Source organism: Hyperolius riggenbachi, chromosome 6, assembly GCF_040937935.1.
Source record: "Hyperolius riggenbachi isolate aHypRig1 chromosome 6, aHypRig1.pri, whole genome shotgun sequence".
In the NCBI taxonomy this organism is placed as follows: Eukaryota; Metazoa; Chordata; class Amphibia; order Anura; family Hyperoliidae; genus Hyperolius; species Hyperolius riggenbachi.
This window is the reverse complement of record NC_090651.1, coordinates 304,242,587-304,268,260: the sequence shown is the minus strand read 5'-3', so window position 1 is coordinate 304,268,260 and position 25,674 is coordinate 304,242,587. Positions and strand designations below refer to the sequence as shown.

General features: G+C 41.7%; 2 protein-coding genes across 3 annotated transcripts in view; one reads left to right on the top strand and one right to left on the bottom strand.

Moving 5' to 3' along the window:
* Window positions 1-2,337: 2,337 nt before the first annotated feature.
* Window positions 2,338-14,887, top strand: LOC137522826 (leukocyte antigen CD37-like). The gene is made up of 2 exons (XM_068242931.1): window positions 2,338-2,556; window positions 12,259-14,887. Exons 1-2 carry the CDS (start codon window positions 2,338-2,340, stop codon window positions 12,334-12,336), a joined length of 297 nt encoding a protein of 98 aa, XP_068099032.1. The 3' UTR covers window positions 12,337-14,887.
* Window positions 14,888-23,523: 8,636 nt separating this feature from the next.
* Window positions 23,524-25,674, bottom strand: part of EPS8L1 (EPS8 signaling adaptor L1) — a 152,356-nt gene continuing 150,205 nt past the window's right edge. For both annotated transcript variants that reach the window (XM_068241242.1, XM_068241243.1), the window contains one exon: window positions 23,524-25,243. In XM_068241242.1, the coding sequence (XP_068097343.1) occupies window positions 25,157-25,243 (87 nt within the window). In that variant the 3' untranslated portion in view covers window positions 23,524-25,156. The remainder of the gene's footprint in view (window positions 25,244-25,674) is intronic.

The window sequence follows — 25,674 nt, the reverse complement described above, 5'->3', positions numbered from 1 at the left end:
GTATGGCAAATCGACCTAATGATCCATCGAAGCTTGAATCGGACATGTCGGAAATAATCGAATCGACGCGTATCGACGGCCGCGTCGCACGCGGAAACGCATAGTGTGTATCCAGCATTAGTTAGTCGTGGAGAGGGCTGTTATCTGACTTTTATTATCTCAACTGTTCCTGGACTATTTACTTTTCCTCTGCTAGAGGAGAGGTCATTACTTCACAGACTGCTCTGAAAGACTCATTTTGAATGCTGAGTGTTGTGTAATCTGCACATATTATAAAATGATGCAATGTTAGAAAAAACACTATATACCTGAAAATAAAAGTATGAGAATATTTTCTTTGCTGCTAATCTTCTAGTAATTATTCATAGTATTCATAGTACACAACCAATTCACTATATCATATTTTTTTTTTCGCTTCAGTGTCTCTTTAAGTGGGCTTTAAATAGTTTTTTTGTTTTGTGCAGAAATCTGTGCTGCTCTAACACTTTGAAACAGCTACATTAGGGAATATGGGGGAATTTGATTTAGATAATGCTGCCAAACAAACTGTTACCCGGCATTCTGCAGTCATGTGACAAGTGGTGCAGAGAGAGAGAAGAGGTTACCTAGACAGATGCAAGTTAGATTACACAGAAAATATGCCTTGTGTGACAGATAAAAGCAAGGGGTGTGTGTGTGTGTGTGTGTGTGTGTGTGTGTGTGTGTGTGTGTGTGTGTGTGTGTGTGTGTGTGTATAGCAGTGTGTTAGTAGCAGTGTTTGTGGAGCTAGTCTACTTTAGGGGACCCACTGGAAATCCCCATAGGCAAAGTGATAGCACTCCAAACCGCGCCGATTTTACCGCCTTACCGCCGCCACAACCCCCACATGCTATACATCAATGGAAAGCTCTGGTTCTCCTCTACCAGAATCTGTTAAAATTTTCATGATGCGACCCCTACCTGCGGAGAAAATGGCCCTGAAACGCCGCACTCGTTTGTCAGGTAATTTTCAGTCATGATGTTTCTGTATGGGGGTTTTATTCAACTGTCTGCCACTAGGTGGCGTGGGTAGACAACCTTTTCTCCTCTGTTCACGAACTCACGCCCCCCAGCACAGCACTCCTCCAATGAGGAGGAAGAATTTGCAGAGCACAGGAGACAGAAAATGGCTGCCGCAAACGCGAGTGCGGCGTTTCGGGGCCATTTTCTCCGCAGGTAGGGGTCGCATCATGAAAATTTTAACAGATTCTGGTAGAGGAGAACCAGAGCTTTCCATTGATGTGTAGCATGTGGGGGTTGTGGCGGCAGTAAGGCGGTAAAATCGGCGCGGTTTGGAGTGCTATCACTTTGCCTATGGGATTTCCAGTGGGTCCCCTAAAGTAGACTAGCTCCGTGTTTGTAGCAGTGTGTGTGTGTGTGTTAGGGCTGCACGGTTTTTCGGTTTAAAACCGAAACCGCGGTTCGTGGCAAGACGATCTGCTGATCGTCAGTACCATCGGTTTTTTTCGGTCTGCTGTTTAATACTTTGCTTCTGGCCCCGCTGTGCGCGGATTGGCCAGAAGCAGTGAATATGTATGAGAGTTAATGAGCGGGGGGGCGGATCCACTCCAGCGAGCGGCCGGGCACATACAGCATTACCAATCACTGGCTAGCATGGAATGACGGCAGCGGTAGGCGGAGCTGTATGCTCTGTACAGCTCCGCCTACCACTGCCGTCATTCCATCGCTAGCCAGTGATAGGTAATGCTGTATGATGTGCCTGGCCGCTCGCTCTAGTGGATCCGCCCCCCGCTCATTAACGCTCATACATATTCACTGCTTCTAGCCCCGCTGTGCGCGGATTGGCCAGAAGCAGTGAATATGTATGAGTGTTAATGAGCGGGGGGCGTATCCACTTGAGCGAGCGGCCAGGCACATCATACAGCAATACCTATCACTGGCTAGCGATGGAATGACGGCAGTGGTAGGCGGAGCTGTACAGAGCATACAGCTCCGCCTACCGCTGCCGTCATTTAATCGCTAGCCAGTGATTGGTAATGCTGCATGTGCCCGGCCGCTTGCTGGAGTGGATCCGCCCCCCCTTCTCCGCTCATTAACTCTCATACATATTCACTGCTTCTGGCCAATCCGCGCACAGCGGGGCCAGAAGCAAAGTATTACGGACAGGACCGGGCAGTGCGGACCAACCTCTTCCCCCCCCCCCCCCCCCCCCCCCCCCAGCATTTGAAAAAAAAATCGGGGAAAAATCGAAATTGCAATTTCTGAGAGAAAAATCGCAATTTCGATTTTTCCTTAAAATCGTGCAGCCCTAGTGTGTGTACATATTAACCAAAGGCCTTTGTATTTACCTCATGATAGATGGAATGCTGCGGCTGGTATGCCCCTGAAGACTGGATGAAGAATAAGATGATCCATGAGAACTCATCAGTCAACCTCTACCCATGTTCCTGTAAGAACACCTCCGCTTTCCTCCTCAGTGGTGAGATCACAGGAAGTGCCAACAGAACAGCGGAAGCAGTAGACAGAAGTGGATTCTGCCCAACTGCAGCTAGGGACAAGTGGCCAGTCTATCAGACAGTAAGTGTTCAGCCAAGATGCATGAAATCAGAAAAAAGGTAGATGCACAGGACAGCGATTACTTGGTAGACACAGGAGGACTGAGAAAAACTAGCCATACACCGTAATGGGGCTCTTGGTGTTTCTCTGTTTATCTCACAGTAAGACATTGCCAATAGATCAGATGTTTGATTAAACAATAGCAAAAACTAGGGCACTTACAGTCCATTTCCAACAGAAATATTGATGGAGCATTATTTCTTATCTAAATCAAGTCCTTAGGGGTGTGAAGTTGAGCAGCATGTGATCAACTTCCACTTAACTTAATCAAACTGTACAGTGTGTGGAGTTCTCCTTTAATTGTTGTGTATTCGAGTTCTCCTTAAAAAAAGAAAGTTGTGTTTACTGCGTTTTTTTGGTGCGTTTTTCAAGCGTTTTGCGTGTGTTTTAATGCGTTTGCAGTTCGCATATACAAAACTGATATGCATTTTCCATGCGTTTTTATATTTCCATTTATGCAAATCACTAGGAAGACAACAGGTAGCGGAAATACAGGGAAAAAAAATATTTTGGAGGAAAAATGCATGGAAAACGCATGAAAAAGCATACTATTGCGTTCCCATTTACTTTCATTATGTGCATATTTGCTGCATTTATGAATATTATGCAACAAAACCTGCGTTTTTAAAAACACAGGTTTGAAATCACTTAGAAAACGCATTTGTGTTTTTCCTGTGGATCATAGACTTCCATTAGTGGCAAAAATGTGTCATTGCATCTAGCCTAAAGCCTCTGTCCATTATTGTATTAAAAAAATGTCTTTACAGCTATTCCCTCTCCAACACATGAATAATTATCATACTTTAAAAGTATGATTTGTAAAAAAATAAATAAATCTAAGTTCTGCTTTGAATCTGAGACTGACCGCTGTAAGCAGAAGGCCTTTGATTCAGCAGTCTTGTTCCTCCTCAGCTGTGGTTTCAGCTCCATAAATGAATGCCGTTAGTATCCAAACCTTGGAACGTTTTACGCTGCTGACTCCAGATGAGTTGTATCATTTACACCAGAGTACGGACTTCTTGCGCTGTCTGAATCATGGACAAGGATTCCTGCCAAATGCATTTAATAGTCAACCGATGTTCATAAAGCCCGTAATCGGCACATTGCAGATCTGGTCACAATGGAAAACTGTTTTTTTGGTTTTTTTTTTAAGTGTGCTTGCTTGTAATCCCACAATGTCATAGCTGGAGGCCTTCTACATCTATTCCAGGGTGCTGATCTGCTGAAATCAGCCTCACATTTTTCTGGGGGTTCTTAAGACACAGTTCCATGTTTAGTGTGCTTTTAATTATTGTGTTAAGTACTAAAATGTGAATTAAAGAAAACCTGAAGTGAAAAAACGTATGATATAATGAATTGTATTTGTAGTACGGATAACAAATAGAACATTAGTAGCAAAGAAAAGAGTCTCATAGTTTCAGTTATATAATTTTTTTCATAAGGACTGTATCGGACCCGATGGGTGGGAGAGCTCAGAGAAGCTCTTTTGCATAGATAACAAGTGAAGTTTTTTTTAACTCTTCCTGTACTGGAAACAGTATGAGACTCTTTTCTTTGCTACTAATGTTCTATTTGTTAGCTGTACTACACATACAATTCATTATATCATAAGTTTATTTGTGCATCAGGTTTGTTTTTAGTGAAAACATCTAGATGGGTTGGAGTGGAAATCAGACACTCTTTTTGGCCCACAAGATATACAGAAACTGGAATCTGATTGGTTGCTATGTGTCCTTAGAACATTTTAGAGACGTGAGAAGTCTTATGCAGCTTATAGTTATATATGAGGGTCTTCCGGGAAGTAAAAGGCATTGCTTCTATCTGCCATGCAAGGTATTCTTTCTCTGTAATTTAAAGAGACTCTGAAGTCTCTAAAAATCATCTTTTTATTATAAAATCCTGTGTAATATGACAGCCCTACCTAAACCGCCACATCCCCGCCGCTCTAATCTAACTAAATCCCCCCAAACACCCTGGGGGGGCAATCCGGGCAGCGCTTCCGTAAGAGGCAGAGCTATGAGCCGCAGCTCTGCCTCTCAGCGCATCTGTCAGCCTGGAACGCCGCCTCTCCCCCGCCCCTCTCAGTCTTCCTTCACAGAGAGGGGCAGGGGAGAGGCGGAGATCCGCCGCTGACAGACGCGTGTGAGGCAGAGCTGCGGCTCATAGCTCTGCCTCACACTGAAGAGTAGAGGGCAGCAAAATCCATGACCAAGAAAGTCATGGATTTTGCGGGGGAGAGGGAGGGGGGAGTTAGGGGGGATTTCAGCGGCGGTTTAGGTAGGGCTATCATATTACACAGGATTTTATAATAAAAAGATGATTTTTAAGAGACTTCAGTGTCTCTTTAAGCCACCAGCACACAAGGAAATACTATATGGGGCTTTTTCAGTTGCAGAGTGCTGAGAAGTTATTTTAAACAGAAGATGAAGAATGATCTGCTAGGAGAAAACCTAGGAGAAAAAGTGAATTGAATAAGGCCCTGTGTGTCTAAAGTAAATAAAATGTTACCTTAATAGGTGAAAAGAAAATGTCTGTTGCTTTCCGGATGGCCCTCGTACAATGGGAATACATGTGTTGTTGGTTTATCTCAGTTTAAATATATCAGAACTTTAATGAAAAGCAGAGCTGGTGTGGGGCGTCTCACAGGCCGGTGCCATGATTTGTTTGTAGCAGGAATCTTCCCCTCAGGAACATCTTCCCAGAATGGGCCAGCTGTGCTAGCTGAGAGGCCCCTCTGTGGGACGCAGGCCTGGCGCACCTGTTCTGCATGCAGCCTGCCAGCTCTGATGAAGCTTGCTGAGGTATCTGTTTTTGGATGGAACAGATATAAACCGTTTGAAGGCTAGCACATCTGCTATAGCTTTTGTACCTGCACAGAAACAGAGATATCCAATATGGAAGCAGCTTTATTGCCGAGGCCTGTTTCCCTGCCACAGCCTTGGCCTATGGAGTCTCAGGCAGGACAAATGTGTTCATTTTGTTTCAGCTTCAGACTTAAAGGAACACTATCGATTTCATTATTTTTTTTCAATTGAGATAGGAATTGTTTGGGAAGTGCTGCTAAGTACTGGTGTATACATTTCACTGGCAACCTCTTTGTTTACTGTTATCAAAATACTTTTAAACTTTACTGATGCCAAAACTGACCAGAATGAGCCATGAGGGGAGGGGAAATTCCCCTCACACTTGATCAGTTAACCCTGTATGTAGCTGTGTGTGAGAGAGATAAAGCTCCCTACAACTGCAGCTTCTGTGTTCTGAGTTTCTGACTGAAGTGTGTGAAGAGAGCAGAGGAAATGTAACTTGTTAACATTTTTTAGTTGTCACAGCTTTGGATACGGTTTTTGCTTTCAGAGAAAAATACTCTGTAGTCTGATATGGATCTCTGGCTGTGCATTGAAGCAGACACCCCTTCTGCAATTGATTTGTCCCAATATAGCTAAATCCTACCCTCAATAAATTAAAGCTTTTGCCTCTGATATTTAACATGAAAAGTAGGAAAATGTTTACACAGCTACTTAGACATTATTTGTACATTGTCATTTTAGAACACTTGGGTATCGATAGTATTCCTTTAATAAAATCTACCAAGAATCAGTTGCCCACAGAATCGGGATGGATTAGCTTTCCATTGATTTCAGGCAGCTTATGGATTGTTAGAGTGCTCAGGCATGTTGGAGACTGTGCTGAGCAGGCGGGTGGAGAAGTGGCGGGAAATAGATAGCCACACACTGTTGTATAACATCGAGAGTCACAGCGCTAGCAGTTATATTGATTCTTTAAAAAGACAACTGAAGGGTGAAGAATATGGAGGCTGCCATATTTATTTTCTGTTAAACAATTCCAGCTGCCTGGCAGCCTTGCTGATCTCCTTAACTGCAGTAATGTCTGAATCACACCAAAAACAAGCATGCAGCTAATCTTGTCAGAAATGACACTGTCAGAAACACCTGAAGTATTAGAGGCAGAGGATCGGCAGGGCTGCCAGGCAACTGGTATGGCTTATATGGAAATAAATATGACAGCTGCCATATCCCTCTCACTTCAGTTGTCCTTTAATCTGCTGAAATCTAAAGGTGGCCAGACACGATACAATAAAAAGATGAGATTTTATGGCAATTCGATAAAATGATTGGTTGTACAAAAAAATCTAAAGCTTTATTTTTATGCAAGCAAGAAATCTGATTGAATTTTCCATTTTGTTTTTATAAAACTCTGTCGGGATTGGCAGCAATTTCTCTACACTTTTTCAGAAGATTGAATCGCGTAGGTTAGTTTCTCAGTTTCTTGATTTACAGACACAAGCACATTTTTCAGCGTTTTCAATATTTTTTTTCATAATTGAGTAAAAATGTAACACAAGTGAGTAGTACATTGGTCAGATTTTTTAAATGTTACAATCAGGAAAAATTGATTGTACTTCTTGAATGAGAAAGAATAAAAAAAATATATTTGTGTGGCTACCTTTTGTTAGGTACACATGATGCAATTTTCTGACAGATTTGCTGTCAGATCGATTATTTCCAATATGTCCGATCTGATTTCCGATCGATTTTTCAATCGATTTTCCATTCATTTCTATGAAAAATCGCTCGAAGAATCGATTGGAAATCAGATCGGACATGTTGGAAATAATCGATCTGACAGTAAATCTGTCAGAAAATTGCATCGTGTGTACCCTCTATCGATGCCTAAACTTACCATGTCTCCAGTATGCCTAACCTTAATTGATTGGCTTGAGTTATTGACCAATCAGAGTAATGCTTGCAGGGCTGTGGAGTCCGAGTCGAGGAGTCGGAGCAATTTTGGGTGCCTGGAGTCGGAGTCTGGAAAAAATGCACCGATTCCAACTCCTAATGAATTTAAACTGTAATTTAAATAGAAAATATGATAAAATGTTCTATTTCTCAGATATTAGTCATCATAAATAAATTATATACATACAGTAATAGCTGTGCTTAGTCCACAAAAATGAAATGAACCAATCAAAAAATCATTACTTGTGCTGCTTCAATAAAACAGTGCCCGTATTTTTAAAGTCAGATAAACACATCTGATTGTGACTATACAGTATATATGATGTGTACACAGGAATCTCTTATATATTCTAAATAACATCTATGCTGTAAGAATAAAGCCTGATGTGTAGCTGTGTCACTAATAGAGATGGTCAATGAGATGGAAATAATTCTGCATTGATGCTGATTTATGCAAATTTATGCACTCCCTTTGCTCGTGAAATCAAATAATTTGATATGTTGTTAAAATTTGGTTTGCTGACTATGAATTAAAGGGTACCTGAAACCCCCTTCAGGCCAATCAGTCCCTCGCTGTCCTCCCCTACCTGGCTCTTCTGCTGTGAGTTCCGGTAATTCAGCCAGTCAGCGCAGTCCGGCCGTGTGCCGCTCCCACAGCCAGGAACATTCTGCACCTGCGCAATAGTGCTGCGGAGGTGTAGTACGCTCCCGGCGGCGGAGTGTGTGCATGCGCACTACACCTGACTGGCTCAAGTACCTGGACTCATAGCAGAAGATCCAGGTGGCAGGGGAGGACAGCGAGGGACTGATTAGCCTGAAGGGGGCTGGAGGAAGCCCCAGGTATGTATAAAACTTTAATTTCATTGTCTCAGGTTTACTTTGTTGCACACTATACTCTACATATGCTCTCCCCACAGAGCTGCAGGGAATCCACTGAGAATGTTGTGCACATTGAACACAGAGGTGTTGTCTATCATCCATAAACCTGGTTCAGATTGGGCATGAAGAATGTGTAATAATGGAGGAAGAATCGCCTCATTCTCCTGCAGAGTACCTGCACATCACTCTTACATGTACCCACAGTTATATTGCCTAGGGCCTGATCCATGTTCAGATTGTGCATGAAGAATGTGTAATAGAAGAAGAATCTCCTCATTCTCCTGCAGAGTACCTGCACATCACTCTTACATATACCCACAGTTATATTGCCTAGGGCCTGATCCATGTTCAGATTGTGCATGAAGAATGTGTAATAGAGGAAGAATCTCCTCATTCTCCTGCAGAGTACCTGCACATCACTCTTACATGTACCCACAGTTATATTGCCTAGGGCCTGATAGATGTTCTTTGTTCCTGTCTGTACCTTCTACAAGTACTCTTACCAAGGACTAGTTTTAGTCTGACTAAAAGTAGCCAGGTAACTGGTATTGTTTAAAAGGGAATAAATATGGCAGCCTCCATATCCCTCTCACTTCAGTATTTTAAAATTCCTAAGTGTTGGCAGTTAAGAGATGCATTTTATGTTACATACTTTCAATCAACAAAATTGTAATATGCAAATTAGAGGAGTCGGAGTCGGTGGATTTTTGTACCGACTCCACAGCCCTGATTGCTTGGAGCTTCTTTCTGACTTGCCAACAGGGATAATCATCTTTTTTTTTTTTCAAGCAGCTGTGACCCAGACATGGAAATTGGCACAGAGATCGCTCATTTCTAGCTTTACAGTAAATGGGTGAATCTGGGAGGGTTTCTGAAGTGCCAGAAAGGGTTTAAAGGGCTCTCTTGTGGCATTGTCTGGCTCTTTTTATTACTATTTCTCAATCATGATTTTTCAATTTTAGCACAGGCTGCAGAAATATAATGCTGATTGCTGTTTAGTTCTATGTGCTGCTGACTAACTTGAAAAAAAAAAAGAGAATCAGTTCTTTTTTGAAACAACAGCGCCACCTAATGTGTAAAGATTAAATAACAGAAATCTCATTTAGGTATTGCTGGCCACATTTCTAGCACTGTTTTGCATAGGTTTTGGTTGTATGACAGAGAATATGTTCCACATTTACATTTACTGATTTATTTATTTTTTTACTGAAATTTGCATTGCATATTGTGTTAGAATATTTGAATAATTCATCTTACCATATAGGGTTCCCATTATGATACAATTCCCAGAACATTCAATCGATTGATCAGACTGGCCAGTGTTGAAGGTGCCAATCGACAACAAACGATGAATGCATCAATCTTTCCATCAATCCACTTTTTGGATTAATTTCACTGATTATTGTCAGATTTTCCTTGCGTTTGTGGACCCGAACGATCTTCCATCCGGTTGCAATTATAAGATCTGCCATTCAGGAAATTGTATCATTAATTGTACAGCATATGCTGGAGTCAAATAATGTGTAATAAATAGTACACTTGTGTTGGTTTTAGCAATCCAGCAACAACACTTATTGGGGAATAGTCACTAAATGCTGGTAAAAGCACACAGCAGTTCTAGCCGTACTCATGCAATAGATAATAGCACAACTCACATTACATAGGCTACCAGTTGCTTGTATAATGCACCTCACGCTACTTGTACTAATTTTCTATCATTTTACAGTCACTTGTGCCCCAAAGTCAGCTTTCTTTTCACTTGGTTTCTGTTTTGTTTTTTCATTATTTATTCATTTTCAGGAAATGCTTTAATGTTTCTTTTATACAGTAATATAGCAATAACTACGGGCATTTTCATGGTTATAACCAGGGCTGTGGAGTCGGAGTCGGAGTCGTGGAGTCGGGCAATTTTGGGTGCCTGGAGTCGGAGTCGGGAAAAAATGCACCGACTCCTAATGAATTTGTAACTGTAATTAAAATAGAAAATATGATAAAATGTTCTATTTCTCAGATAATAGTCATTCAAAATAATGTATATATACAGTATATATACAGTAATATCTGTGCTTAGTCCACAAAAATGAAATAAACCAGTCAAAATTAGTTACTTGTGCTGCTTCAATAAAGCAGTCCCCGTATTTTTAAGGTCAGATATACATATCTGATTGTGACTGTATATATGATGTGTACACAGGAAACTCTTATATATACTAAATAACATCTATGCTGTAAGAATAAAGCCTGATGTGTAGCTGTGTCACTTATAGAGATGGTCAACGAGATGGAAATAATTCTGCATTGATGCTGATTTATGCAAATGTATGCACTCCCTTTGCTGATGAAATCAAATAATGTGATATGTTATTAAAATTTGGTTTGGTGACTACAAATTAAAGGGTAACTGAAACGGATGAAAAGTAAAGTTTTATACATACCTGGGGCTTCCTCCAGCCCCCTTCAGGCTAATCAGTCCCTCGCTGTCCTCCACCACCCGGATCTTCTGCTATGAGTCCTGGTAATTCAGCCAGTCAGCGCTGTCTGGCCGCATGCCGCTCCCACAGCCAGGAATATTCTGCACCTGCGCAATAGTGCTGCACAGGTGTAGTATGCTCCTGGCGGCGGAGTGTGTGCATGCGCACTACGCCTGACTGGCTCAAGTACCTGGACTCATAGCAGAAGATCCAGGTGGTGGAGGAGGACATACAGGGACTGATTATCCTGAAGGCGGCTGGAGGAAGCCCCAGGTATGTATAAAACTTTAATTTCATCTGTCTCAGGTTTACTTTGTTACACAGTAGTACTATACTCTACATATGCACTCCCCACAGAGCTGCAGGAATCCACTGAGAATGCTGTCCACATTGAACACAGAGGTGTTGTCTGTTTACAATCTCCTCATTCCCCTGCAGAGTACCTGCACATCATTCTTACATGTACCCACACTTACATTGCCTAGGGCCTGATAGATGTTCTTTGTTCCGGCCTGTACCTTTTACAAGTACTCTTACCAAGGACTAGTTTTAGTCTAAAGGGAATAAATATAGTAGTCTACATATCCTTCTCACTTCAGTTGTCTTGTAAAATTCCTAAGCGTTGGCAGTTAAGAGACGAATTTCATGTTACATACTTTTAATCAACAAAATTGTAATATGCAAATTAAAGGAGTCGGAGTCGTGGAGTCGGAGGAATCCTAAACTGAGGAGTCGGAGTCGGAGTCGGTGGATTTTTGGACCGACTCCACAGCCCTGGTTATAACTGGAGTTCCAGAACATCAATTATATTTCCTGGTTGAACTGGTCAGCACAGTGGCATAGTGGTTAGCACTCTGGTTCCCTGGTTTGAATCCCAGCCAGGGCACTGTCTGCAAGGAGTTTGTATGTTTTCTCGGTGTCTGTGGGTTTCCTCCACTCTCCAAAAACATACAGATACATTAATTGGCTTCCCCCTCAATTGGACCTAGACTATGAAAGAAATATGGCTATAATAGGGATTAGATTGTGAGCCCCTCTGAGGGACAAGACTATAGACTCTTTACAGTGCTTTAGAAGATGTTGGTGCTACATAAATACTTAGCTTACTTTTTTTTCAAAAACAAAAGTTTGCTTTCTTAAAACGGAAAGAATTTGCGATAATTCAGGTTGGAGTGAGCTAGAGATGTCTCCCAGTGCATCGCTGCTGAATATATGCAAATTAACCATTGTTGCCCTTAGAAGCTATACACACCTTTAGGCTCCCTGCACACTGCATGCGATTCCGATTTTTAATTGGTTTTTACACCCGATTCCGATTTTTTTATCGTTGCTGCATGCTGCGTTTTTTCCTCCGTTTTTCTGTTGCTTGCATTCAGGGAAAATCGGAATCGCAAAACGGATTTGCAGTGTGCAGGGAGCCCCAGATCCGCTGGAATGCAATGATGCGTCAGTTTGTTAATTTGTACAGAGCCATAATAATCCAACTTTATGTAACTTTGATTCTCCTGTAAAGATAACAGAGTATAATGCTGCGTTGTCTCTGCTTTACTCCCCAGCTCTTTGTCATGACGTTGTCGATGTGTCTGTGTAGAAACTTGGATCAGAACTACAACAAGCTTGCACGCTACTCTTAGGAGCCTGATCAATCCCATGGCCCAGCATGACAGAGAGGAGGACAGTTACCTGAGCATTCAATCCCAGCCATGAAACTGCATGTTATTTTCCTGCTTGTTAAAGAAACCTTACCATTTTAGGAGAGAACCTAACTGCATCCTCCCTAGATCTTCTCTCCCACATGTCTGGAGCCGCTGGGCCGATACAGACAACAGCTCAGATCAAAACGTCAGAAAATCCAGCACAAATTTGTCTACAGACATTTTTTTCTTTCTAGTTGGGACATTTACCACTTGCAGTATTCTCCCCAAGGCTGACGTGCCATAAACCTGGGGCTTATCAGCTTTCTAAACAGCGACATCTAGAGGTCATTTTGTATATTACAGAGACTTATTTTTCACAAAAAATAACTGAACAATGTTGCCTGTAGCTGTGAAGGTGCTGAAACCGTCATAAGAGGGAAATTGTTACTCTATGGTATTACTTTTGTAAATAGATTTACCTAGATTAACCTAATTTCATTTTTATTCTGTGATGTCCTTGTGTAAGCTGTTACAGCTGTGCAGTTGTTTGTTCCTCTAGTGCTAAACATATATATTCATTTAAATAATAACATGCATATGTGTTTTGTTACAATCAGAATGTTGAAAGGGCCCTGAGCAGAGGTAAGAAAATGGAAAATCTGGATTTACCTGGGGCTACCTCCAGCCCCCCGTAGCCCACGAGGTACCCCGGCGTCCTCTGGGTCCTCTCCGTGGTTCTTTTGATGGCTCTGTAAAAAGTTGCGCATGCGTGGCATGTCCGGTCACCCTGCGCGCCATCGCACCCATCGACATAAGGGTCCTGCACATGTGCGCTTCAGTCTTTCGTGTACCAGAGCTGCCAGTGTGACCACGGACGTGACCCAGAGGACACAGAGAGACCTCGGGGGCTACAGGGGCTGGCGGAAGCCCCATGTAGGTCCAGGTTTCCTTTTTTCACCTCTGCCCAGGGTCCCTTTAAGCCTGCAGTGACTTATATCTGTCTTTGCTGTAAGCTGAAAATCAGCTATATGGTCACAGTAACATGCTAGTACACACAAAATGATATCACACCCTTTGCTCCACACCAGATGCCCCCATAGCTCTTTTAAGAATGGTGTTATGCATTACATCGCCCGCTGCCCTCCAGATCAGTACAATACCTTCACTAGTGCAAGCCCGAGCATCATGTTCCACATATAACTCTCCCTGGTGCTAGGTAGTGTATGCCTGCACAGCCATCCTGGAGGCCAGATCTATGGAAATAACCACATGGGCATAGATCCAGCATTTGGGCACAGTATAGTGATTTCACAGCGGATCAGGTCATTTGGGCGCAGGGATCAGCAGGCCGCTAATAGATGCCTGTCTTAATCCTCGGTAACCAGGCCAACCGTTATAGCTGAGCTTAGATAATCGGCTTCAACTAGCGGTCTTTTTAGGTGTTGGAAGTTAGTGTTAGGAATTAGGAGGGGTAGGTTAGTTTTAGGTACTTCAAAGGGAGTAGAGTTAGGAATTAGGTGGGAGGGCGTTCGTTTTAGGCACTAGGAGGGAAGGGTTGAAGTAAGAATGGTGCTGGGTAGTGCATTGTAAAATATCAGTAATCTAAATTACCAACTTTTATTTACTAGAAGCATCACCCAGCTCCCAACTCATGCTGTGGTGCAACATGTACTCATTTCACGTGTGTATTTCCTGTGTGGCCAGAGAACTTGGTATAGTGGAGTATGGTGTCTGGCTTCCAGCTAGGCTGGCACATACATCACTTGCGATTGGTAAAGCATAACACCTTTTTTTGGGTACACTGTGGGGGTGCCTGGTTCTTAGTCCCATTTGCGAGCACTGCCCAAATTTGATAAGAGTGCAGAAGGGCAATTTACAGTCAGGAAGGGGAAAGGGAACACTTCAGTGAGAGTGTTTGGCTCATCGCACAGTGCATCTAGTTACTTTCAGCTTAGACACAGAGTAACAGCGTATGGAGTACACACTGGGGTAACATACCAGTATTAAAATAGGGCTAAAAGTAATGATGTAAGCGTATAGCATTACTGGTCATAATACCATACACAAGTATTTAAAGCGAAACTGAAAATTCATTATTTTTTGTTTTAAATGTAGTAAGAACGAGTTTGGATTGTGTGACATTTTTATTGCTGTCTGTGTCCTGGGGAAAAAAAAAGAGATATGCACTTATTTCCTTTTAAAGTAAAATTATAGTAGCCTTTGTTTTTGTTTCAGGCAAATTGATACAAAATATTTACTTTTTTCTTTGTTTCTGCCCTGTCAGTAAAATGAAGCCACTTTTTTGAAATGTTTCAGAATTGTGCCAGTTGTTATGTATAATTGATGACAATAGGTTTGTTTTTCCACCATGCTAATTGCTCTATGCGATTGTGTGTATGTATATGTATTTTTATGGATGTTCTTACTACAATGTCTGATCTTTGCAGAATCTCTGGCATGAGAGTTCTTATTAGTATGATGGAGTTTTCTGTGTTTTATTAGATTTTCAAATATTTCATAAATACAACAATAAACGTTCAACCTCAAAGTTTCCGGTTCCTGTCGGGCCACCTATAAAGTGCAGCAACTCACACCAAGTGCAATTTATGATTAAAGGATACCCGAGGTGACGTGACATGATGAGATAGACATGTGTATGTACAGTGCCAAGCACACAAATGACTATGCTGTGTTACTTCTTTTCTTTCTCTGCCTGAAAGAGTTAAACATCAGGTATGTAAGTGGCAGTTCCTATAAAGTAACCCTCACTGATAAGAAGCTAGAAGCCATTTTCTGCTAGTAAAGTGTTTTATAGTTCTGCGAGCAGGAAAGAAATAAAAAGGGTCAATAGGTCATAGATTTTAGCTCTGGCATACTTCAATTAATGTGTCATTGAGCAAAAACAATTACACTGTAAAAACTTAAATAGAAGATTTAAATGTAAAATAAAAATTGGAATATCTTAAAAAGTCATTTTAGAAGAAGAAGGATAGATACAATTGTTTATTTCGTTATTTTCACCTCGGGTGTCCTTTAAAAGTAAAGCAAAGTACAAATGTCTGTTATCCCCCCTCAGTGAATATATAAAGAAAGCTAGATTTTTAGATACAGATACCTGGGCCCTGTAGCCTACAGCCATTCCCCTCACCCCACACTCACACACTGCCCCCTGCCAGTTGTGAGCAGTAATGTAAACTTTTTAGAGCACACCTGAAGTGAAAGGTATATGGAGGCTGCCATATTTATTTCCTTTTAAACAATGCAAATTGCCTGACAGTCCTGCTCATCCTCAGCCTCCAATGCCTTTAGCCATAGACCCTGAACAAGCATGCAGACCAGATGTTTCAGACTGAAGTCTGTCTATATTTGCCAGATGCCTGTTTCAGGTGTGTGATACAGACACTACTGAGGCAAGAAAGGTCAGCAGGACAGCCAGGCAACTGGTATTGGTAACAGGAAATAAATATGGCAGCCTCCATACCCATCTGTCCTTTAAAGCCATCAGTTTTAAAAGTAACAGGTGCAAAAATATCTAAATTCATTTTTGAATGTTTTAGACTATACTCCATGAATCAGATGGATCTAAAGTTTTGAGCCCTTACAATGGATAAAACAACTTCATTCAAAAATGATCACAATTAGTCAATCATTCTTAAAGCGGGAGTGTCACCATAAAAATCAAATTTCATCAGCAACCGGTCTGAGTGTATTAAAAAGATGCTAATCAGGCATTCAAAACATGCAAAGCTTTTTCTGCTGTTATGATTTAGAGTTATCACATATTTAAGGAGCACTGGCCCTTTAGTAGTCAGTGCCAAACAGTTGCATGCTGGGGGTTCTTTTTATCTATAATATATTCCTCCTCTTCCATTTATTTCCCTGCCTGCTGCTTATCTGAAACACTATCCCCTGCTCACTTGTGTTTACAAGCAAGGCTGAGGTGACTCAACGATTGGAGGAGAAAAGTAAAGGGCAGAAATGACATCAGTAATTAGCCTAAACTGTGAGCAAAAGACATGGCCCCCACCAGGAACATAATTCTCTTCATTTACTATATAAAATTCACTGAAATCAAAACGTGGACAGTACAATACATGTGTTATGTAAGTAGATCAAGTATTTATCTACTTATATATGTGTTTTTTCCCCCTGGCATAGTGTGGCTAATCCTACTGCTTTAAAGGGTACCTGAAGTTTGAAAAGAAAAGTTAGATATTTACCTAAGTAGGAGGAAGCCTGTGGATGGCACTTTTGCACTGGGCTTCTTTTTATAATAGTCAACATTGACTATTGCTCTCAGCTATGCTCCTCTCAGTATGATCACAGCTGCACTGCGCAGGCACAAAGTACAAGCTGCACGGTAGCACAGAGACGCTCATGCATGGCTTTTTTTCCCCTGTGCATGAGCGGCTAATGCGCAAGAGCAAACCCTACTGATGCCTGCGCAGTTCGGCCTTGCTTGTACATGAAGTGGAGCGCAGCTGCGAAAATCAAGAGAGTCCTGGCCAGCAGCAGAAAGGGAAGGATTTAGAGGAGGATCGGGGAAGGCTTTAGATTTGCTTTAACTTGCTAGCTTGATTTTGCATAGATGCAATCGCTTTATTGCACTGAAAGCGCCGATTGACTGCAATTGAAACATTTGGGGCCAGCAGAAGTGATGTCATCTGCCTACAAAAAGAATGTGGGATTTAGACACGAGGGCCTTATAGTGGCTGGTCCAAGGCTTCCTTTCACTTGCAATACAGCCTTTCATGAAGGGAGTATGGCTTCAGCCTACTGGAGTTGGAGCTTCCAACATCATTGCCATATAAGGTATTAAACATTTGAAGGACTGCCCCTGGTCAAGGAAGCCACACCTCCTGTCTACCTCACAGCTTTTAGCAGTAGACAGGAGATGAAGTGATAATCGTTTACAATTCACAGAACTAAGCTGGGGCTCTAAACGCTCAGATGCGATTTCTTACCTTGAACACCTAGACATTGTCTAGCCGAGATCAAATTAGACAAATTGGTCTACTGGAAATAGAAAGTGGGCAGGAGTAGACACAGGATTGACGGCTATGGGATGTTTGTATTTAATGGTTGGGCTGAAAATCCAGGAGTAGATCAGATGAAGAGTTGTAAGGTGCAGAACAGACCTATTGTGCACAACATACCCGCTGCCCTGCTATTTAACTTGTGTTCTCCCCTTCAGGAAGGCCAGTACTGCCAGGCACACTTCAGCATAATCTGGGATCCAGTCAGACCAGGCGGCAGACCTTTCCATATAGAGAAAAACAATGTTACCTCCCTGAAGTATAAAAGCAAACTTCCGAAACCAAGACATCTAATAAAAATATTATAGCTCCTTCCCATGAAATATTTTATACTCTGCTGTATCCCTCCCACTAGACTTGCAAGATAAGATTAAAGGTATAAAACGTTATGTAAACACTTTTATTGCATGGAAACAGCGGAGGTCATGTTTGTGTCAGGGCCCTGTTAACCCCTGCGTTGGTGGAATGTGTGACTTTCAGGGCTCTCTTTCACACCAAGTCCATTACGTAGCCGAAAACCATACAGTGAGGCAGTAATCACTGCACCAGAACCCGCCACACTTAATGTGAAAGCCCCATTGAAATACCATTGCATTGCAACGGGCTAAGTGTGGAAGAACCCTTAAAGTGGACCCAAATTAAAAATACAAGATTTCAGAAATAAAATCTATTTTCTAAATTATAATAATAAATAGCAGCCTTTTTTCAGCTGCATGATGACAAATATAACATATTTTACATTTATTGGAGGAACCCCTCCCTTCCTTTCAAATTGCCCGGATTTTTCCGGCAAACTGGTGGAGTAGATGGTGTCCGGCAATGGAGGAATTGCTAATGGCTGCCCCCAGTATAACCCTAGCTATGAAAAGAGAATGGTGGAAAGCATGCACTGAAATTATCATAAGTTTGAAGGAGTGTTTATTTATCTTTGTATGTGTCAGAGTGGTGCAACTAAATAGTTTTAATTAAAAAAATGTTTGGTTTGGGTCCGCTTTAAGAACATTGGGAAGGAACTGCAGAATTGTAATGATGGCCCCAAAGTGGTTATATGACAAATTAATTTTATTATGCACTGGCAACGCATTTCATGGGACTCTATCCACTTCTTCAGGCCAATTAAAGACGCAAAGGATGCTATGAGAGCCGCCCTATATTTGGCTCATACCACCCTTTGGCACTTTAATTTGCCTGAGGAAGTGGGCAGTCCCTAGAAACGCCTTGCCTGTGCATAATAAAATTAATTTGTCATTTGAATTGTCATCATTGAGGTAAGCCACCTCACCTTTTTTTCTTTTTAATTGTTTTTAACAAAGTTTTATTATACCCTTGGGCGCCTCTTTCCCCCGTTTTTGCTTACTACCCTCCCTGGGAGGGGTCTACTCTGGCTCCTTGAGGCTCTGCCACATGCATGTTCTTGGCTGTTTTTACTAAGAGTGCGACCGAATCCAGGGGCACCCGAGTGGAGTTGGGTTTTATATGGATCCACGTACTCGTCAGTGGTTGGTGACCTCTTTGTAAGTACCAAATTTCTTCAATTAATTTCTATACCCACTTATTGTGATGTACTGAACCATCTGAGCTCCCGTTGTCTCTGTGTGTTTTTTTCTTTTAGGGTGCTAAACCACCCATCCTACCTGCACCATCATTAGGACGGTTCTTTATCCTTCCCTACCCCTTTTGGGTGTTTAATAATGATCAGACAGCTGTCTTGAAGATGTGGTGATAGATCCCGTCCACACATAGCTCTCAAACCTGCCTGTGTGCAGGAACATTTGTAATTTGCATGGAATTCATTTATTTTATATAAAAGGAATATTACAATTCTGAAAAAGACCGAATATTAGAATATTATTTTACTGGGTGTTAAAGAGACACTGAAGCGAAAAAAATTATGATATTATGATTTGTATGTGTAGTACAGCTAAAGGTCCGTACACACGCCGGACTGGAGGCAACGACGGGTCCGTCGTCACCTCCCGCTGGGTGGGCGTTCCAACGAAAGTCCGGCGTGTGTACGCACGGTCGGCGGACCGATACGGCCCGGCGGATCGCTCAGAAGCAGCCGTTTCAGTCCGCCGACAGTGCGTACACACGCCGGACTGTCGTTGGAACGCCCACCCAGCGGGAGGTGACGACAGACCCGTCGTTGCCTCCAGTCCGGCGTGTGTACGGACCTTAAGAAATAAAACATTAAGATCAGATACATCAGTCTAATTGTTTCCAGTACAGGAAGAGTTAAGAAACTCCAGTTGTTATCTCTATACAAAAAAGCCATTAATCTCTACAACTTTCAAAGTCGTGGAGAGGGCTGTTTTCTGACTTTTATTATCTCAACTGTTTTTTAACTATTTACTTTTTCTCTGCCAGAGGAGAGGTCATTAGTTCATAGACTGCTCTGAAAGAATCATTTTGAATGCTGAGTGTTGTGTAATCTGCACATATTATAGAATGATGCAATGTTAGAAAAAAACACTATATACCTGAAAATAAAAATATGAGAATATTTTCTTTGCTGCTAATCTTCTAGTAATTATTCATAGTACACAACCAATTCATTATATCATATATTTTTTCGCTTCAGTGTCTCTTTAATATTAATAGTATTATTAGAAAGTCAGGGATTGCTGTGAAGCAAGATAGTAGGACTAAGCAAGTAGGCCAAAGATCTGATGATGGTATCTTCTAGAGAAATGACATGACTGAGGGTGAAGTAGAAAGCATTTATTCTAGGAGCCCAGAATCCAAATTCTCACTTTCAGCAGGGCAAGATCATCTGTTAAGCAGATGCCTGTGGTCTAGTGGGCATTAAGGGCCCTAGCTACATCCTCCCCTACCCCCTTTCCACCTCAGCATACCAAAAAGACTATTGGAGGAAGACAAAGCTACTACATTACCTTGGACCCCAATGCATCTTAATCCCTCGCTGATGTTCTGTGAGGTATGTGTGAAAATTATGCAAACTAGGTCCAAACGGACAAGCCCTATAGTACAAGTTAAAAAGTTATAACTTTATTGAAATATAATTAAAAGGAACTGTTCGTTCCGAGAATATGGAGATAGGATGCACACCTTGTAAGTGCTGAGATTGTATCACTACACACTAGATGGGGAATGTTAGAGGGGGTCATGGTCGATCCCCCTACACCCATGTAACTGTACATATAACCCACCAAATTCACAACATTTCTCCCCACAAAATAGCCAGTCAGAGCTAAACGGCCGCTGTTTGGCCACGCTTTAAATTTGGGTGCTATCACCACGTTGGTGTGTGGACTGGTGAAAGGTGGTGTTGCTTCCCTTATCAGGTAGCAGCCACAGATTTGCATGACCACCCCAGGACACCACACCAGAGCTGAAATTGCTAATTAAGCTGTAACCTCCCCTTCTTAGGTAAAATTATTGAAAAGGCTGTCTATCTGCTACTTGAAACCAGGCTGTCAGTAAACAACATCCTGGACCCTCTACAATCTGGCTTTAAGAAACACCACAGCTGTGAAACAGCCCTCATCCAAGTCTGCAACGACCAGCTCATGGCAAGGGACAGAGGGGAATGCTCCATCCTAATCCTGTTGGATCTCTCAGCGGCTTTTGATACAGTTGACCATGAAATCCTGCTTAACAGACTGCAGGAGTACTGTGGCATCAGTGGATCAGTCCTCCAGTGGTTCAGATCATTCCTGACTGACAGAACACAGAGAGTATCCCTAGGACCTATAATGTCCAAACCTGCACCTCTACAATTCGGAGTGCCACAAGGATCAATCCTATCCCCTCTGCTGTTTGCAATCTACATGTTGCCACTCGGTACACTTATCCAACGACATGGCCTGACGTACCACTGCTACGCCGATGCCACACAGCTATACCTGTCCTTCAAACCTGGTGGAACAGACCCTACTCCAAAAATAAACTCTTGCTTAGCTGAGCTACAGGCATGGATGAATGATAACTGGTTGAAACTGAATGCTGACAAAACTGAGGTCCTCTTTGTCCAAAGCCAGTGCTCGCCATCAAAACAGCTCTATCCTAAAGCAACACCAATCAGGATTGGGAATTCGGACATAAACAGCTCCAACCTTGTGTGCAGCCTTGGCGTACTAATCGATGGGGATTTAAGTTTCAGAAACCCAATTTTCATCTGTCATTAAATCTTCCTACTTTCATCTGAAGAACATTGCAAAGATTAAACATCTGATTCCCCCAGAGGATCTTCCAACCCTAGTTCACGCCTTCATCACATCACGGCTGGATTACTGCAATGCCCTTTATGCTGGCCTCCCCAAAAAGGACCTGCGTCGCCTGCAATTAGTGCAGAATGCTGCTGCCAGATTGCTAACAAACCAGCCTCGCCACTGTCACATTACACCGATCCTTCGCTCATTGCACTGGCTACCAGTAGAATGGAGAATACTCTTCAAGATTGGACTGCTGACATTCAAATCCCTGCACAATCTGGGCCCTGGATACATGAAGGACTTGCTGAAGCTGCACCACACCTCTCACAACCTCAGATCAGCTAGTTCTATAAACTTGGTCACTCCCAGAGTGCACCTCAAAAAATCTGGAGATGGAGCCTTCTGTCATGCTGCCCCTACTCTTTGGAACTCCCTGCCACACCGAGTAAAGACAGCACCGTCCCTGGAGCTATTCAAATCTAGACTGAAAATCCACCTGTTTAGCCTGGCATTTCCGGACTTATAAAATTCTTCCTCTGTACCACAATGGTCTGAGCCATGCTTATGCGCTTTGAGTCCTATGGGAGAAAAGCGCTCTACAAATGTTATTTGTTGTTGTTGTTGTAATAAAGCAATTACAGGTGTGGCAGGGGATTGACCATGACCTCCCTGTAACATTCACCATCTAGCGCAGTGGTCCTCAAACTACGGCCCACGGGCTGAATCCGCCTGAGGCTTTTTTTTAGCGGCCTTCCACAACACAAAAGGTAGTACACTGCCTGGCACGCAAAGACGTTCTTTGGGCACCACGTGACTGAATGGCTGCTACTGGGAGTTCTCCGAGTATGATCGAGAAGAATTAGAGGCAATGTAATGCAAAGGCTTTTTCCCATAAGGGTCATGGTGGGCGGTGGGAGAGGTGAGTGGGGGGGAGGATGATTAAGCAGCTGGACAGAATTTTAAATTGAGCACTGTGTGATTCCATCAGAGACTGATTCAAAGTGTGTATGCGTGCGTGCGTGCGTCTGTGTGCGTTTGTTTTTGAGACAATTTTGTATATATCTAGGTTTAAAAAATGTTTCTTTTTTGTCTTTGGTGATGATTTTGGTAATATACGGTAACTAGGCTTAAAAATGTTTCTTTTTGTGTAAGGAATGTTATGCTTATTTTGCACCTTAATTGCTTTGCAGAGGGAGAATGGATGGATGTTCTGTTGTATGTATTGCTACAGTGATCGTGTGTGTGTGGGTGAGATTGTGCTGTAGGTTTTTGCAGGCCCTTGGGTGACATTTTGACTCACATATGACTTACTATGTTAGTAGCAGTAGGGTATTGTACAGTGTTAGCCATCAGTAAAAGCAAGAAGTTTTAAATCAGGATGATACCATTTATTGGCTAACTAAAAATGAATAAAAATAAGCAAGCTTTCGGCCTTGCAGCCTTCGTCGGGCTTATATCCTGTTGTTAAACTAACAGGATATAAGCCCGACGAAGGCTGCAAGGCCAAAAGCTTGCTTATTTTTATTCATTTTTAGTTAGCCAATAAATGGTATCATCCTGATTTAAAACTTCTTGCTTTTACTATGTTATGGTCATGATATCTGCTCTTGCTGTGTTGGTGGCATAATATCTGCTCTGGTTAAATGAGACATAAGGGCTGCGTGTGTTAATAGGCGCTGTTTACAGTACTAGATACAGTGTAATGTTTTTTTAACATTATTTTATGTATACTTCAGCCCCTCAGCAGTCTGAAGTATGTTGACCCGGCCCTTGACCGTAAAAGTTTGGGGACCCCTGATCTAGCATGATGCAGTCTCAGCACCCACAAAGTTTGCACTCTTTGTTGATATTCTTGTCATATGTAAGATAATTTTTTGCGAAAATTAATCGGATTTAATCAAGATCTGCAGCGCAAAATGCCAAATATAAGCCACTTTGTACTTCTGAAGACCCCATAATAAATCACACAAAAATACAGAAATATATAGCCCTTTAATTTTGGTACTTAAATAGACAGACAGACAGACATTAAATACAATATGAGGAGTAGAGAGTGCATAGATTCTGCTTACAGAAATCTGACCCATGACTTTCAGAATATATTGCAGCTCTTATTATACAATGGAATGTAGAGTATATTGTAGTTCATTTAAACCATGGAATGGAACTTATCTATAGCCAGGGTGAATCTTGCTTGCTTATGCAGCCTTTTTATATGTTGCTGGTGATTATTGCTTCTTAGGTCATACAGGCATTGATGTGTATTTGGTTGGGATTTGTTCTTAGACACCAAACATATACGTAAATATATAAAATGTAAAGATCAAGAAAAATTCCAAATGTGGAATATCACATTTTCCCCAGTTCCTTATAAACAAATTAAAGATTAGTATCATTTTTTTAAAAAAAAACTTGCGCTATTAAAGCTTATTAAGTATCAGTTCACTTAAAATTGATGGTTGATCCCGTTCTCTGTTCTTTGGTTCCTTGACTCTGTTATGAGGACATCTACATCTCCATAGTCTATCCATCATGACCAGTCACATATTTGCAAAGAGACTGGCATCAATATTGTCCATGGAAAATATTTTTGCCCTTGACAAATAAATGATGGTGGTAATATAAATCTGCCTCTCTGCTTAGTGAAGGTGGTGCCGCGCTGCGTACAAGTGTGGGATCCTTATCTCCGACACTTGGTGTGATCCTTGTTTTTCTCCTCCATGATATCATCTGCTGATACGATTGGAGGAGGCAGAATAATATCCTCAAATAGTAAGCTCCATGTCAGACAGAACCCAGATCTCATCAAATAGTACCTGGCATTACCCACTACTGGGTAATGGAAGCAAGGACTTAACTCATGTATGAATGTTGGTCAAGATGTCTTCCCAAGTAAAAAAAATCAGATTTTTTTTTTTTAAGAAAGACTGTTGGGTAACTTATAATTCATGTAATTAGCATCATTACGTACATTGCTATCCATTCTTTCATGTAACATTCTCTGGTGACAACTCTTTCCACAAAAATGGGAGGCATGTAGAAAATGGAGTAATGAAGGCATGAAGCAGAGTTGAGAACTTTGAGATGTCACCACGGAGATCCCGAGAGCTAGAAAAAACCAGTGGGTAATTTAGCTTTCCTGTATCCACTCATCAGTGAAATCCCAGTTTTAGGTAAACTGATCTTTTAAACAAAGCTGAATATCAATTTTAACTTAAACCCTGAAGGAATAACATAAAAGAAAACACTGTATTCTAGACCAAAACTGAACCAATGGGTGTTTTTTGAGAAGAGTCTATAAGTAATCATATATGTCCTGTGTTGAGTAGGAATTCTTCATGTTTAGAAGGTAGAAGTGAGGCAGAATTTGATTGCAGGTCATCCCATCCTGTCCATAGACCAGTTTATACGCTCATAATCCAAGAGTGATAACTGAAGCATAATGTAACCAGGAAGACCAGTACCTCCATAAAATGTCTTCTCCAGCAGACAAGATTGCAGCAGTCTTTGGTATATTTATGTACTTAAGTTTATATATATATATTTATATTCCTTGGAGCAAGTTTAATCGAATCTGTTTAAGTCCATGGAGCCGAATTTAGATCCTCAGAGGCTGATATTTTCTCCATCAATGTCCACCTTCTTCTTCTGCCGCTCCATTATGGCTTCCAGCTCCGAAGTCTTCTTACGATCCTAAAAAAAAAAAAAATAAATAAATTTAAAAACAGTTAAAGTTTCCATCAAAGAATTTTACATATATAGTTGCATTTCTTTATTATGTAAAAAAGGTGATGTGGTTGCTTAGTGAATAACATTGCACTCCCGCCTTGCAGCCCTAGAGCCCGTTTCACATATAAGCTAGGACACTCTGTGCATGGAGTTTCTATGATCTCCCTGTGCCTGTGTGGGTCTCCTTTTGGAACTTTTCCTCCCACATCTCAAAAACACAGATGAATTAATTGGTCTCCCTCCCCCCCTTCCAAATTGGCCCTTTTTTGGGGACATATGACTATGTTAGGAATTAGATGGTGAGCACCACTGAGGGACTGTTACTCACATTACTATATACTCTGTGAAGTGCTGTGGAAGATGTCACAGCACTATATAAATTAACAATAATAATA